We start from the raw sequence: 17330 nt of genomic DNA, 5'->3' as shown, positions 1-17330 counted from the left end.
TTGATTTAAAATTTTTATAATTTTTTTATTTTAAAATACCTTACAAGGATTTGACATAGTAATAAGTCCACCGATTCTTAAAATCATGAATCTAATTTAAACTGAATAAAAATAAAACTTGTTTGAATGTTTTGCCAAAGAGTTAAGATAAATGATTTAAAATTTTCGAACAAACATAAATTGTTCTTTTTATCCAATTACATATATAATGAATAGTTGTCTAGTCGGTTAAACTTCAATCTTTCACATTAGGCGTAAAAGGTTTTTATCTTGCTCGTCCAAATAATTTTTTACAAATTATTCTTAATTTATTTTATTTTTTCAAAAAAAATTCAAATTTAGATTAATTTTTTAATATGCATTTTAATTTCTCACACAATTAGTGTAATTTTGATATTAAGTATAGAAAATTCACGCAAAAATATAATATTTTAATCACAATTTATCTAAAAAAATTATGATAATTTAGTACTTGTCTTCCATTAGACGAGCCAAGTCGTTTCTACTTAATTTTTGCGGTTCTTTTGTTAAATTAGATGTATTGTAATCATTAATCCTTATGATTTTATTTATTCCTAAAATATAGATGTCAGTATGTGTTTAACGTTGATAATGTTAATCAGTTGTGGCTTGTGGTATCGCACTTCCTATTAAAATTAATTAAAAGAAGAAAATTAGTTGAATATTCTTAATTCTACATTTTCAAAAAATATTTTTTATTTTAATTTTTAAATAGTAAAATAGTTATGACACATTTGTCGTCTGCGAACATTAAAGTTGTTTCTCTCAGATACCAGTAGTACATGCAAGTACGCATACTCACACGAGTAGTGTTAGGACGACCGACAGTATGGTCCATACGGTATAATATTAGTATATGACTATACAAAGTGATCGGCTAACTATGTCGTACGTAATATCATTAAAAATACAATTGTTATAAACAATTTTTTTTTTACTCATTATGAATCTTTGATGAGATGTTTCACATGAAAATTTAAATCTCTACCACCATCTCTTATGCTTAAAACTTGTATCAACTTATTATTTTCAAATAGCAACCCTATTTTTTTTTTTTTACACTATTAGACTTAGATTACTAAAAAAAAAAGGTTTTGTAAAATAAATATTTAATTTTAAGCGCTCCACGGCTCTCTAAAAGTTTAGGGTTTATTATGAAAAAATCATAACAGACTCGAACGGTCGTAAATCGATAAGCGCTACCAGTTTTAAGTATAGACTACGTGCGTTGTCAAAGTAAATCGGTAGCTCTTATCACTACATAAAATAATAATGTGACCGTGTTGTAAATCTACTACACTTTTTCTTCAGATATCGTAAATTTTAAAGTTACGTATCTTGTTTAAAATTCATAATTTTTTTTTTTATGATGTACAAAAATATATAAAAATAATATGGGTTGCCATTTGAAAATCTGAAGTTGATGCAAATACTAAGTATAAGGGATGATGACAGGATATTAATTTTTTTTGTGAAAAAGCTTATCAAAGATCCATAATGATTAAAAAAAAATTGATTATAGCTCTTGTATTTTTTTAGATATTACGTAAAACATAGTTAGCCGATCTCACTTTGTATTGGGTAATTTATTTTTAGAATTTACTGTGTGTACGCTCGTCGTTATCGGTTGTTATAATAGTGTAATCGCTATTATTATTATTACTATTTTCTACTGCGACCTTTAAAATAATGATATGTGTATGAATTTATTTTATTATATTTAATTTAACGTTTTTTTATACCTATGACTATCGGTATTATATTTAAAGTCGCATGCCCGTTATTTTTTGTCTTATACTTTTACAATATTTCTTGTACATAAAATTATATCATATCAAAAAATATTAAAATTTATCAAATACATAGAGGAACTTGTGGTAAAAGTGCGTACTATATTATATGGTATTTATGAACAGTTAAAAAATTTTTAAGGCTAGACAACTATCAAATAATACAATTAAGTATTAATAGTAGAATTAAAACTCTATTGAATGAGTAAAGAGCTAAAACAAAATGAAAAATATAGGCATACTTATACCCCATTGATTGGGTAAATGATTATTTAAAATTCAAAACAGTATTGTAATTATTAATTACATGTAAAGTATCATGATATATATGATATTCATGTACAGGGTTCATCCCAAAAGTAATGAGCCTTTGTTCAGAATCACACTTTTATTGATTATAACGCTACAAGCCATCAAAAGTCTTCGAAATACTCTCCTCCCGCGTCAATACACCGCTGGAGGCGGCTTTTCCATGCCTCGAACGCTCCCCGGTAGGCATCTTCCGTAACTTCTGTCAGGATCTTCGTCACGACTGCTTGGATGTCTTCAATGAACTGCCAGTGATGTCATTTCAGAGCTATTTTCATTTTTGGAAATAAAGACAATGAGCATGGTCTTTGTTTTCGACTTGCTAATGCGCACCTTTTTGGGACGCGGTGACGAGGACGTGTGTCATTCAGAACTTTGTCACTTCGATTCAGGGTCATACTCAAAATACCACGTTTCGTCACCAGTGATCACGTGGTCCATGAAGTCTTCATACAAGTCGAGGAATTCTTGGGATCGGAGCACTCGAATCGCTTTTTGTTTGTCAGTCAATTTTCAGGATACAAGCTTGGCGCACACCTTGCGCATGGCCAATGCCTCAGTCACTATGCGATGTACTGTTGATTTTGGCAAGTTGAAGGCTTCTGAAACTTGGTTACACTGAGTCGACGGTTGGTGTTCAAGCAATCGTGCACACGTTCCACATTGGCGTCTGTCCGCGAAGTTGATGGGCGCCCTGACCTTGGTTCGTCGGCGACGTCCTCTCTGCCCTTCTTGAACGCCTTGTGCCATTTCTTAATTTGAGAACTGGACAGACAATTATCCGGGAAAGCCGTCTGAAGCATTGAGATTGTCTCAGTAGCGATTTTTTCCAGCCGAAAACAAAACTTGATTGCGTAACATTGTTCAATCGTTTTTTCCATGACGACGCTTAGAAACTTCCTTCAGGGGAACTCACGTCCTGTCGCTTCCAGAGCTCAGAGCGAAATGCGGCCGGCCTGCAGTAGTTCGTTAGGGTTCCCCCACTCTTCCTGACCGGTCATAGCGCGCTGGATTGTTTAGTCGCGTCAGAAAAAGATGAGGCTCATTACTTTTGGAATGAACCCTGTATATCATTATTTGGTACATGGTAAATTTCAATTAAACTTTGATTTACCTGTCTGATATATGATTAAGGTCATTTGTTGGCTCATTCGTAGCACAATACTATGCCATGAACCCACTGTGCTATAGTTTTAAATATCACGTTTAAAAGTAATCAAAATATTTTGAGACATTTTATTGGTTTTATTATTAAAAGTATTTGTTCGAATGTTTTAAATTGAGTTTTATCAGAAACTTAGCATTTCGTTTCACAGAACTACAATTATTATTATAAATTATTTTTCAATAAAATTATTTTTAATACATATACGTTGCTTGTGAAGTGCTCACGATTGACAAACAATGAAAATTTTAATAAAATTCATCACAATTTTCTGCATATTTTATTACTCCAAGTCTATTGCAGCAGAAGCGGTAATTATATTTTAGAAAATACCAATAAGTAGCTATTGATTTTAAACAATTTAGATATTTATTAAACCAAGTACTCAATCTAAAAATTCAAATAATTTTAAAGTATTAAATAAGATGAAGATTATAATGATAATAGATCTTTTAATAAATACGTTTTCGGTCTCCTGAAAAGAAATTGATTTTTTGATTATAATTAGTCCTTATACATGTCTCAATTATTAAATATCTAGTAATATTAATTAATTGGTTTTCAAGGTATCAGAAGCGTAAAAGACCGAAATTTCAGTTTTTTTGACTGTGAACTGAACAAAATATTTATTATAAAATAAATTATTAATGAAAATTAATTTATAATTAATCAGAGGCAATATTTTCTATCTTATTTAATGTTTAAAATTTCTAAATACGTTTATTATTAATAATTTTAATTCACGAGTCTGAATATAAATTGTATAGAAATAGTTTTTTTATTTGAGATCATTTTTAGCTTCGATGCTAGTTGATATGATATTAGTTTTCTTTAAAAATATCGCCATATTTTCTTAGACATTATTGTAACAATTTTTTTGAACTATACATAAAATGTTCATAAGTCGTGTTTAGTTAAACATATCACCTTCAAAAAATGAAAATATTTCCCTCGTTCCCTGGAAATAAGGATATCCTTAAAAAAATTCCAATTTCTTAGTATCAGAAATTTTCTATGCTTCTAAAAATTTTTTTTATAACTGCCATTAATATTTAAAAATTAATAAATCAAAATATTTTTTATAAATATTCAAGGTATTTACCTTTCATTAGGCATTTATTTTTATTGAAAACCTGATACTTGTCCTGCCCACGGTAGGAATTCAAAAGAGCAGGTGAAAAAAGTAAAGTAAATCTTCTCAACTTAATTTTTAAAAATGTTCCAGTATTACTCCGATATTTAAACATATGTTAAAGTAAACATTGTTAATATATTTTCATCGAAGCGTATGATAGTAATTTTATATTATTGTCAAATATCATCTACACTTGTTTCAACTATGTTGTGACGTCACTGTCCTAGGGTTTTTAATAATGAAACTATAATTGGTTTGTGGAGTAAGGGCTGGCTCTAACTTTTATGGTAATTAAGATAGATTAATAAATGTTTTGGAGATATATAAAAAATTTTAGAATGTAACAACCGGGTATGGAGCCTGAAGTAAAATGTCCCAATAAGCGTACAATCTTTTTAAACAAATATCAGTAATTCTCCGTTATTAAAAGTATTAAGATGTGAGTTAAAAAGTAGGACATTTTTTAAAAACGTAGATTTTTATAAAATCTATGTCAATAGATTTTTAATGTCATAATTCATTTTATTAAATTTTTTATGAAACTTTCAGAAATTTGGGTTTATGAGTTCAGTTATAATAAATGAATTTGGAAAATTTGTACTTTCTATACAAGATTTAACGATTCCACAGTACTTTAATCCAATTGATGACGAATGGAAACGAGAAAAATGTAGTAGTTTGGGGTTTACATATAAAGAACCAGTGACTTCCCAACTATTCACTGTTAATGTGGTCCCCGTTGATATATTGAACAAAAGGTATTTTTTATACAGAATTTTATCTGATTTAATATGTGGAGATGGTAGTTTACATAGTGAACTACAAAAAAAAATTTTAATCGTAAGTTTTACATTTAAATTTTTTATAAATAAAATTAATTTTTAAGATGAATTATTTTTATTTATAAATTAAATAAAAATTAGAGTCTAACAAAAAATCCAGTTATGGAAGAATTGTTTGTTACTAAAGAAAAGTTCAATGACTATTTAAATAAACACGTGATAATTAAAGACTCAGGTATTAACTTCTATATCATATAATATATTTTTTAATATAAATTTATAGTGATATTTTGCAAATAACTTCAAATCATATTTTCTATAACACTTAATTGAGTAACTCTATACCTCAAAGCAGTAGGTTCCATTATATAACATTTCTTTTTTTTGTGTATCAACATATGAAACTTTGTTATGTATTTTTTTATCTTTTGTACGTCGATAGTACTTCGACGAAGATACAAAAATAGTACACAAATTAACTAATACTTCTCCATTTTAATCATATAATACATATTTATTGAGTTATTTATAAACTAATTTAATTGTTTCAATAGAGCCTTTTAAGAAAAAAATTGTATTTTTTGCTCTTATGAATAGTAATAATAATGGACTTGCTCTACTGTTTCTCTACTGGATCCTTACTGTTTCTAGGGTATAGAATGATATCATGGCTAGGTTACCTAGTCCAATACAAAAAATAGTGTTGAAAATAATAACATTGATTATGCAATTTACATTTCACCAGAAATATAAGATTTATTTATCCTGAAGGACGTTTATTAAAATTATGTCGGATTCTATTATACATCAGTTTTCTTATGATTTTTAATTTGGCCTTGTAGTATATAGCTGACAACGAATAAAATGACTTCTATATAAATATACAAAACGTTTTAACACTGTAAAAAACAATTCTGAAGTAAATCTTACCATCTGATAGTTCTAAATATGCATAAAAGGGAAACATTGCGCTTGAAAAATCTTCATAAACTACTTTAATGAGTAAAAAAAAAAAGTATAAATGATCCGCACTTATACATATTAATACAATATATTGTAATTTATTAATAACTAAATCCATTATATTTGTAAACAAAATGATTCGACATAACTACTAATACGACATACTAATTTGTTAGTGACAATACAAACATTTAACATTGTATATTCATTTATAATAAAGTATAAATTATGTTGTTTAGTCTTTATTTTTCTATTGAATGATTTATTTTGTAATATTCTATTTTCTTAGATTAAAAAAATGACTTTTTGTAAATTGCAAAATGAGAAACATCTAAAGATAATTTGTTATGAAAAAATATTTATTAGAGACGTATTTTTATAAACCATTAATTTTTTATTTTCATCATCAATAATATTGTAAGCAATATATTAAGTTATGTAAATTGTTATCAAACTTTATTGTACCTTCAAAAAACTTCAAAATATCTCACACGAGAAATATTTTAAAAATATTTTTAGTTTTCTGATATTTTTAAAAGAGATAAGATCAATTAGATGTAATTTTTATTTATAGTACAGAATTATTTATAAATTTTTGTTATATATTACAGATATGGATGAAGGTTAGTTATNAATTTTTGTTTTATATTACAGATATGGATGAAGGTTAGTTATAAAATGGCCCTGAATTGGTCAACAAGTAAAAATTGGTTACTTTTTCGAAAAATTCTTTAAAGACTAGATTAGTGTGATAAATTATTATAAATTAAACAAACTTTTATTTGATTTTACTTAAAATATTTATCTTAATTATCAATTACATTAAAAAAGGGGTTATNTTCACTTAAAATATTTATCTTAATTATCAATTACATTTAAAAAGGGGTTAAACAATGTCCAGTTTGTTATGAAGATTCTACTGTAATATTATGGAATTGCAAACATCAAATGTGTCAAAATTGTTCAGAAAAAATGTTAGAAAGAAAACAAATGAAGTGTCCACTTTGTAGAGAAAAAATTTTTTCTTTTTCAGACAAGGAATTGGGTATGATATAATTTTATATTTTTTTTCTGAAAAGTTAATTTAAAATCTAAGTTTATTACATCTGACCTACGTAAATTTTTTTAGGGCATGTAAAAAGTACTTTTGTACCAATAGAATTATTAGCTGCAGCTTATTATTTAGATGTGTGTATTCAAGTATATCTTATAGATTATGGTTGGTTATTGTTTCGTAAAGAGTGGCCATTTTATGATGAACTTGATATGCAAAATGAAAAATGCATTTATTTATATATGTCCAATATTCATGTGGGCGTTATTTCTGACGTGATAAATCCATAAATTTTTATTCATTTCTAATTATCCAACTGGTATTGTGTCATTTTTAATATTTAATGATAAAAAATACTAGTATTTGGCAACAGTTAATATATCAGAAGAAAAATAATAGTAAATAATTTAAAAGTTATAAATATTTTTGACAGAGAGGGGCGTGAAACTCATAGGAGAGTATAATAATATTTTAGCAAAAGACGAAGCACAAAAAGAATACCTATTACAGATTGATACAAAATAACGGCGTTGTTTTCTTAATTGCAATAAAAGCACATTATGCCAAGAATTTTAAAATAGATAAATTATTTAAAATATATAGTAAATTTTTTTAGTACGTTTTTTTTTGTAAATAGTTACTGATTGTATATAAATTTGTAAGTTAACATTATTTTAGCTTTAATGTGAAGCTAAGACTGTATTAATTTTACTCTTTTGTGTTTTTTTTAAATTAAAATCAAAAAAGTTATAGGTTTTGAATAGTAAACAATAGAAAAAATGTCGAATTGAAAATGTATAGAAAATTAAATTTAAAACAACGTTTAAATGATTTTTTTTTGTAAATAGTTACTTATTGTATATAAATTTGTAAATTAACATTATTTTAGCTTCAATGTGAAGCTGAGACTGTTTTAATTTTACTCTTTTGTGCTTTTTTTAATTAAAATCAAAAAAATTATAGGTTTTGAATAGTAAATAATAGAAAAAATGTCGAATTAAAAATGTATAGAAAATTAAATATAAAACAACAGTTAAATTAATATTTTTGTGTTTTTACAATAAAGATTTATAAATAAATAATTTTAACGGTAAGAGTAGAACATATACGTTTTTATTTTTTTAGGGTTAAATTAGAAATTTTCGAAAATTTTTGTATTTATACTTTTTATAGAAAAATTGTATACCTACAAAAAAATTTAAATAAACTTTTTCGCAAGAGTTATAGTTTTTGAGATAGATAAAAAAAACTAAAAAATCACCCTTGGGGGTTATTTTTAACCCTCTTGGGGCACGTCTTAGAGTTAATCAATCGTCTCCAAATTTTGTACAATTTATTTTTTCATGTAATCGAATAATCCTAGGGGATGGCCCTTTCAAATATTAAAAAAAAAACCTCTCATATAGCAAAAGGGTCACCCTATATACATCAATTCAAATTTTTAAAACATTGTAATATTATGATTACATGGATCAATAAAAAAATATTCTGTTATAAATTAATTCAACATCAACTGTCATAAAATAAATGAAGAGAAGAAGAGAGGGAAGTAAGAAATGTATAGTTTTATATATAAATTAAATGGATGTGATGAAGAGTGTTAAATATATAATTTGTCAATGGTTTATTACGAATAAAAAGATGGAGTATAGGAATAAGATAGAATCAATAAGTTATTTAAATTTGTTAAGCTACAAAGTGAAAAATAAAATATACGGTGTATGATCTAGGATCTTTTTGTTAAAATGAAAAGACTAGACATGGTTTGTCGTAAAATATAAAGTTAAGGGAAATTACACACAGATGACACTAACCCGAAAAAAATATGAAATGTACAGTGCTAATGGTGGAGGATTTTATGACTCTTGATATTTTTTATCTATTATAATGTATTAGGAAACAATGTGTGTTTACGTAAAATACAACTGTTTGATTGTTGGGCTTTAAGCTTTAATAGCTGAATTATTTTTTATATGATTGTTAAATACAAGTAAAACGTTTACGTTAAACACATACTGTTTTGATTAGAATGATGATAAAATAGTTATTACAATAATTTTTAAAATTATCTACTTTTAGAAGCAATTCTATTATTCCCTCGATAAAAATTATTCTTGACTTATTTTAAATCTATCTTTAATTTTTTATGACATAATTAGAAATATAATTTCTTACATTGTGTCCAGCTAGCTCGATCGTTTGTTATACAAATAAAAAAAATATAATAAGAGCACTGACTTTAATCTACTTATTTATTTTATAATCTTATAAAAATTGTTAAACTTGAAATATTACTTCACTTAAATTCCTTTCTATACTTGGTATCCGGCTGTATAATATATAGTCGGACAAAAGAATATATTATATTCTTTTATACTTCAAAATAAAAATGTATAGAATATGAGAATCAATCCCTAGTGACACGTCATAAACTATTGTTTTACGAATAGTTTTAACCTCCTGATGTGCTAAGGTAGATTTTCGAAATGCACTTATTAAATAGACAATCTAATTGAAGAATAAAAAAAATTCTTAATCGGAATAACTCACAAAATACAAAATTAAAAAAATTAATAATTTGTAAACATTTAAAAGTAAAAAAAAAATAAAAAGGTTTAAGTTATTTTTTTTTTTTTTATTACATTACTTATGAGAGAGTCAGATAAAAATAACACCAAGTATGAAAAAGTTTCCAAGTCCATGAAAGCACAATCGCGAAACAGTCTGGTGCAGAGACGCTTCATGAACAGATTTTTAGAAAAAATAAGTTGACGAATGTGATAGAAATCGCTTTTTTATAGGCCTGTTTATGAGAGAGAAAATTGATGTTTTAGATTTTAATTGAAAAATGCTTCTTATTGGTTAATCAATTAAACTTAAAAGTACACGTGCGCAACCTATTATTCTACTATTTTGAGTTAATGTTACATACAGGTATTGGTATTTTATATCTATCATTTCCCATAATAATGTGTTTTTTTAGAAAAATCATTATTATAAAAATATAAATAAAATAAAATTGTAAGTGCTAAATATCTATTACACAACATCATCTATGAAGGCAATGTCTTGTCATTGAAGCCACTCCTCTCTGTTTGACGACGCCAAATTCTTCAGTGAAACAAAAGACAATTAATGAGTTCCAGGTTATTTTCAAAATATTGTTTCCTTAGACGTCTTTTTTGTTTCTTCTCAGTTATTTTTCCTTTGAAGATGTTGAATATAAAGTCATTGTGTCGGATGATGTGTACGATTAACTTTATTTATCTTGATTTAATAACATTCATCATCTGTCTTTTTTCTAGCACCTGCTCATTTCTTTACTTGTCTATATATTTTGTCTTTGTCATTTTTCTCCATATCCATAACTCTAATGCTTTAAGTTTGCTTCTATCTTCCTTGTCAATTGTCCATGTTTCACTGCCATATGAAAGCACACTCCAGGCAAATGTTTTAACGAATCTTTTACGTACGCCAGTACTCAGATGTTTATTGGTAAAAAGCTGTTTCTTATTTTGAAATGCTTGTTTTGCTAATGCTATTCTCCTTCTAATGTCTGATGTTGATTTGCTATTGGAAGCTATGATAGTTCCAAGGTAGTAGAAGTCTTGAACCTGTTATAATTGTGTATTATTTATTTATACAGGGTAATTTTTTTATCATAACCCACTCAATTACTTACAGAATAATAATAATTTAAAATTTTTTTTTAGTGCTATCATTAGTTACACATTATTCTTGAATTATTAACTATCTAATACTTTTTAAGTTGATCCCATATGCCTGGTAAGGGTGTCAACTTTGTTTTTTTAAATGGTAACATATATTTTGAATTTAATAAAATGTTTGAGTTTTTAATTTAATAGCAAATGACATTTGAATTTTTAATATAACTTTATTCGTTTATTAGATATAAGCACTTAAAGTCTCAAATTTTTGAGTTAATATACATGTATAATACACAAAGGATTACAAATACAGGTAGCTAATTAGTTTTTTATGACATGGATATAAGCAGGTACACAGCATTGTTATTATCAATGGTAGTAAGGCACATTGTTGTGAGTTAATAAATATAACTAACAATACAGATAATAAATCTATTGATAATCATAATTGATAATAAAAAATCCGTGACTGTGACAGCAATGTCATAAAAACCAATTAGCTACCTGTATTTGTAATCCCTTTTGTTATATACATGTATATTAACTCAAAAATTTGAAACTTTAAGTGTTTTTGTATCTAATAAACGAATAAAGTTATATTAAAAATTCAAATGCCATTTGCTATTAAATTAAACATTTTATTAAATTCAAAATATGTTTTCTCATATTATTGTAGTGTTTTTTGAATCAAACAATATTTTCCTTACCAAAAATTAAAAATTTTCAATAGTTACTGAGTAAACGAGTGTCTTATCCTTAATGAATCACTCTGTATATAATATTTTTACTAACTAGTATAAAGGAACTATAAATACCTTGAAATCTAAACTATTCAGTATTTTTAATAACGATTTTTACCTAGCAAAAACTAGATATTACTTTTACTGAGTACATTTATTTTACATACAATTTGATAATATTAAAAGTAAGCATTATAGCCTGTGTATTGTCGATAACATTCTTAAACACAACTTACACTCAGAAATGTTGTTTGTATTTTAAAAAATGTGGAACTACGACAACGTTTGATGAAAATACTAAGTTATAGTATTGTAATAATATTGTAATAAGTTATAATATTGTAGGGTGTTCAACAGAGTTAATAATGTAGGCCAAAAATGTTAAAAATTATACATCGTAAAGGAGTAGCACGAAGGTTATTTTTCGAACTTTTTTCCCTTATAATTATAGTGATTTTCAGATTTCCAAAATATTTCTTTTAACTACGCAAAAAAATTTTACTAACTGTACAAACCGTATTTAACTTCACTTTAAATTATAGCCTGATTAGGTACAAAAATACATGTTTTGATAAATCATAAGTTGCAATAAAAAACTAAAAATGTTTTGTATTTCATTATTATTACTTGATTAAATATAGTTTGACATAAATTAAATTGAATAGTTAATTTTAGAATATATGAAATGTTTCATTTATTGAACAATAAAATAATTTTAATATATATTAAATTATGTATGAATTTTACAATATATTATTTACAGTAATAAAATATGTCTAATACCTGTAATTATTTTCTAAATTAAATTTATAGATTTCTGTATTATCTGAAAAATATATTGACTTGATATTTTAACCGCAACAATAATAGTATAAGTAATACTTTCATATTAAACTATCAGTACTTAAATGAATGTTTTTATATAAACACAAAATTAATTTAAAATAATGTGTTATTTTTAAATAAACAGCAGACAGACATTTTCTAAAATTTCAAAACTAAAATTCATTATTTTTTAAATAAGCTTTCCCAATTTTTAAGCTGATAAATAAATATAATTCTAAAAACGAATAGTATAAATTCATATAGATTAAAATTCATAATATGAATTTTAACAAAACTATATATTGTAAAGTTTAAAAGAAATACATTTATATTTAAAAAAAAATTCAAGGAACATAAATTAATGTTATATTATAATTAAATTAAAAATTAAGTAGAATTATAAAGGATTGTAAGTTTGATAAATAACATAACTATTTTTATTAGGTTTTATCATCTCTAACACAATGTTTAAATATGTCCATTATCATATTATATTGTAATACTTGACCCTCTTTTTAATTATTCAATAACTGTATAGAAACATATTTATATACATGCATATAATTTTAATTTGTGATACCATATAATAACTAATAATATTAATAAATAAATAAACATAAGCAGCACTAGCGATGCACGAATTAAGAAGCTGAGATAGTAAAATAAATTAAGTAAAATTATTCATTTTACCATATAAGACGTCAATAATAAACTCAGACCATAGTGTACCTACTCCACGATGCTAGATATCCTGCTCTTAGTGCATATATTTAAATTAATTAATAATATTTAATTGAATCGGTCATTATAGTTAATCTGTTAACTAGATCCCTCCTTTTCATTTCTATAAAAGTTTACTAATTTAGCTTCGCTACGAAGCTGAGAAGGCATTAATATTTTTATAATGTATTTTTAAGTATTTAGAGTATCTCGATCTAATAGTATAATCATTTTTTTAATTCAAAATCTATGCCTTATATCGAAGTCAACATTATAATTTTAAATAACAACATATATATTTAATTAGCTTATAAAATAAAAATATAATTTGATTAAGAAAATGGATGGTCGATGACAAATTTGACCCATTATTTCAGTAGTTAAAAATATTTTGAAATATAGATTGAAGGTGAAGTGTGGCATATATTAGTTTTATCATTATTTATTCTCTCTATATTTTAAAATATTAATAACTTCTGAAGTACATCTTAAGTACTATTTCAAAAATTGTTATCCACCAGTTTTTTTTTAATTATGTAATATGAAAATATTAAAATCTTCTTCTGCTATATCACCTTAATATCAATTACTTGGGGTAGCCACTTTTATCCTAAACTTTCACGTGACACGATCTCCCACATCCTCTACGCTCACATTCATGAACAACTCTCCATCTCTTTTTTGGTCGTCCTCTACCTGTTCTTCCTTCAACATTCATTTCTATAACTGTTCTTATAGCTTCCGAATCTTCTCTCCTCATAACATGGCCAAACCATCTAAGTCTATTTTCTCTCATCTTATACACGATTGACGCTACACCTCTAGTCTGTGTGTAAGTTCTCAATTAATTCTAGCCAATCAAATTTAACTATTAATTAAGATCTACAGTTTCCAAGATTACACAAGGGATCGTTACACTACCGTCGAATAAGATTAATAACTAACTTAATTCTAATGTCCATTGGTATATTAAGTTCAGAAACATTACACTCGAGAAAATAATCATAATTTGTTTTCTACTAGTTGCTAAACGTGTTTGAACGAGTACAATTAGAATAAAATTATTCACCGAATGTATTATTTTAATTAAATTATCAAATTTATGTGACTATGTACTTGTATTTTAACTTAGAAATACGTAAGATATTTTGAACACTAATTTAAAGAATAATTTTTTTTTATTATTACTTAAAACAAATAGAGGGTAGAGAAAAATTTTGACTTGAATAATTATAGAGTAATTAATGTAATAAACAGCAATTTATTATCACGATTTATTATTATCTCCCTCTTATATGCTTGGTCCTTATCCTATCTTTTCTAGTCACTCCATTCATCCATCTAAACATTCTCATGTCTACTACACTCATTTTCTGTTCTACTTTCTTATCAACCGCCCAACACTTTGAACCATACATCATAGCTGGCCTCACTACAATCTTATAGAATTTAGCTTTCAGCCTCATAGGAATTATTTTATCACATAAGACACCAGACGCTTCTCTTCACTTCAACCACCCGCACTTAATCCTGTGTCTTACATCCTTGTCAATACCATCGCTCTTTTGCACAACTGAATATGAAAATATTAGAATATGTATGTTGCAATTAAAAAAACATTAGTTGGCCCTCTTATAAGGTAAAAAGGATGAATTAATAAAAACTTAATAATTAAAAAAGAAGAAATAACAAAATATACTATTTAATGACTTTTTATAATTTCTCCTTAAAAATTACAATATAAAATTATGGAATATTTATGAAATAAATAGTATGAAATTTATTTCATACTAAATTTAATTATTATAGTAATTATTTATTCATATATTCTACTTATAAATCATAAAACTTGTAATCAAGATATAAATAAGGAAATCCACCAACTTATTAAAATCATATACTATCTACAAAATTTAATTAAAACATTTAATGTAATAGTTATGTTTCATATATACACAATTAAATAAATTTAAGCAATTTAGATTACGGTGGCATAAATCATTTATAATTATATTTTTAATATGGAAAATCTAATTATAAGATTTAATACCAAAGAATACAAAAATAAAATGTAACAAATATGATATCATTGGATAACAACGTGATTTTTAGCAATTAAAACAAAAAAAAAAAGACGTAAATATATTATACAACAATATTATTAAGTATTCTTTTTTTTTGATATTAATAAAAAAATATATATATATTAATAAAATTATTTTGTACAGAGTTATACGACGCGATTGACTACTACGTGCGCCGTTTTCGTTTACGTCTGCTAGACTATGCAATTGTCGTTCAATATTTTGTGTTCTGTCCAAAGCCACCATACAATATGAACCGTAATTATACAAGTCCTATATTTGTATATCTGTTGTTGTCAAAAACTGTCAGTTTGTGGATTACATGCGATTTTTTTGTTTTGTCGTTGTTTACGACATTCATGACATTTAACTCTTCTTGTTCTACACCGGAAATTTTCTGTTATGTTAATTGTAGTTTTTTCACTTATTAAGTTATTTTTTTTGTTTGTTTTTTTTTTTTTGCCTGGTGTATGATAGGTAACCAAGTCTTGCTAATAGTCCATCTAACTTCTCGGTCGTAATTTTCTGGACATTTTTGGATTTCTATTGATTGTTTGTACATTTGGTTACGATTAATATAAGGAACTGGTATTTGGTAATTGAAACGCACACTCAATGGTCACGCAAATATCTTCAAATTCATATGCGACTAATGCGTCGATCGTCCCAAATTCGTCTACGTCTATATCAACAAGAGTATCCAATATGGCCACGCGTTGTTTCATTAATATGTTTTTCCATTGTGTCTGTCTGTGAACAACACGACGGTTGTTTTGACACGTCTGTACGCGCTTCAAGGGATAACGCAAACACGTTACGTATCAAACGCACTGCGCTGGCGCAAACACTCTCGCCCGAAATAGCTCCGGTCAATATTAACGCCTTTACTGCGTGGTATCGTCAATTAATCATTTGTATAATAAAGGAACAAGATAGAAATAGGATTTAAGCAGCAAAATACACTTACTAAAACCCTAGAAACCAAGCAATTGAAAACAAATTCTAAACAATTCTTTACTTTACTTTCGATTGGTTCCGAGTGGACCAAAATGTATGACACAACTGAACAGTAATTATGTATAAGATACAAACTATGATTGAAAGTTGATATGAATATATTTAATCTATTGTTTTATTGTTTTTTCCTCAGATTGATAGAATTGGGGTAATGCAAATTTACTTACCATTTTATTTTAAAATGATAGCGAAAAATTTATGAATAACATTCGTTATTAGACAAAGATGTTACGTTCATATTTTTTACTTGAATTGCTTAATTTGCGCATACAAAAATTCAATTTCTCTTAATTATAAAATATAAATAATGTTTCAATGAAAATAATTTCGTTTCATAATGCACAAATATAGAGTCGACCAAAACACAGAGCTACAGTTAAAAAATCTTAAAACAGGAAATTTGACAAAAGACAAACCAAATTCTGGATTGAATTCAGAACTGGGTTTTTAATGAAAAAAAGCACCTTTTATATGACAGTAAAATTACTATGTATAACACATGCAAAACAAGTAGCTAATATTATAAGAATGCCTTTCTAAACAACAACTTTATGATTTTTTAACATTTATCCTTAAAAATTACAATATTAAACTATTGAATATCAATTTCATACTACTTGTAATTACTATAATTGTCTCTTCATATATTAAAATATGATACTCATAAATCAAAGAGCTACGATAGAGTTATAATTAAGGAAATGTAGCTTTAAGAATAATTCACCATTTTCTTAAAATTAAATACTGACTACAGTATTTAGCGTATCTTTGATAGTACTTTTAACCAATGTAAGTTATCATCTATATTTATCCCAATTTGGTACGTCCAAATTGTTCCACAACCCCGCTGTATTACCTTTTTTTAAATGTTTAAAAAATATACTTTTAGAAAATTGTGTGAATATAATATTCGGTTGCACGTCTCCACTGGGTTTATTTGTTTGCCTATACCAAATACTAAGAAACAAATATTGTTAAATGTCTTACAAATTTTTTGAAATGTCTAATATTAGAAAACAATTATTTTTATTACAAGTCTTGTATTTGTTATATTACA

General features: G+C 26.0%; 2 protein-coding genes across 4 annotated transcripts in view; one reads left to right on the top strand and one right to left on the bottom strand.

The window, feature by feature from the left end:
- The window catches only part of LOC126904543 (uncharacterized), a 44626-nt gene that overhangs the window by 20853 nt on the left and 6443 nt on the right, over positions 1-17330 (bottom strand). The window lies entirely within an intron of this gene.
- On the top strand, positions 3473-7862 carry LOC126904544 (uncharacterized). Of its 2 annotated transcripts, none has more exons than XM_050683654.1 (6): positions 3473-3596; positions 4970-5260; positions 5344-5437; positions 6820-6831; positions 7049-7210; positions 7295-7862. In XM_050683654.1, the coding sequence occupies exons 1-6, from the start codon at positions 3525-3527 to the stop codon at positions 7507-7509; spliced, it is 846 nt and encodes a 281-aa protein (XP_050539611.1). In that variant the 5' UTR covers positions 3473-3524; the 3' UTR covers positions 7510-7862. The 2 variants fall into 2 exon arrangements, with proteins under 2 accessions (XP_050539611.1, XP_050539612.1); XM_050683655.1 differs by lacking the exon at positions 6820-6831 and adding an exon at positions 6777-6788.

Source organism: Daktulosphaira vitifoliae, unplaced genomic scaffold (assembly GCF_025091365.1).
Source record: "Daktulosphaira vitifoliae isolate Bord-2020 unplaced genomic scaffold, ASM2509136v1 Scaffold_4, whole genome shotgun sequence".
Classification (NCBI taxonomy): domain Eukaryota; kingdom Metazoa; phylum Arthropoda; class Insecta; order Hemiptera; family Phylloxeridae; genus Daktulosphaira; species Daktulosphaira vitifoliae.
Note: the sequence above shows the minus strand (reverse complement) of the source record. Positions and strands in the feature narration are given on the sequence as shown.

Excerpts from the sequence above, each read along its gene's own strand:
- LOC126904544 (XM_050683654.1), top strand. The coding sequence starts at position 3,525 with ATGAAAATTTTAATAAAATTCATCACAATTTTCTGCATATTTTATTAC. Across the intron at positions 3,597-4,969 it reads AGTCTATTGCAGCAGAAGCG|AAATTTGGGTTTATGAGTTC; the intron begins GTAATTATATTT and ends TGAAACTTTCAG. Across the intron at positions 5,261-5,343 it reads TACAAAAAAAAATTTTAATC|AGTCTAACAAAAAATCCAGT; the intron begins GTAAGTTTTACA and ends AATAAAAATTAG.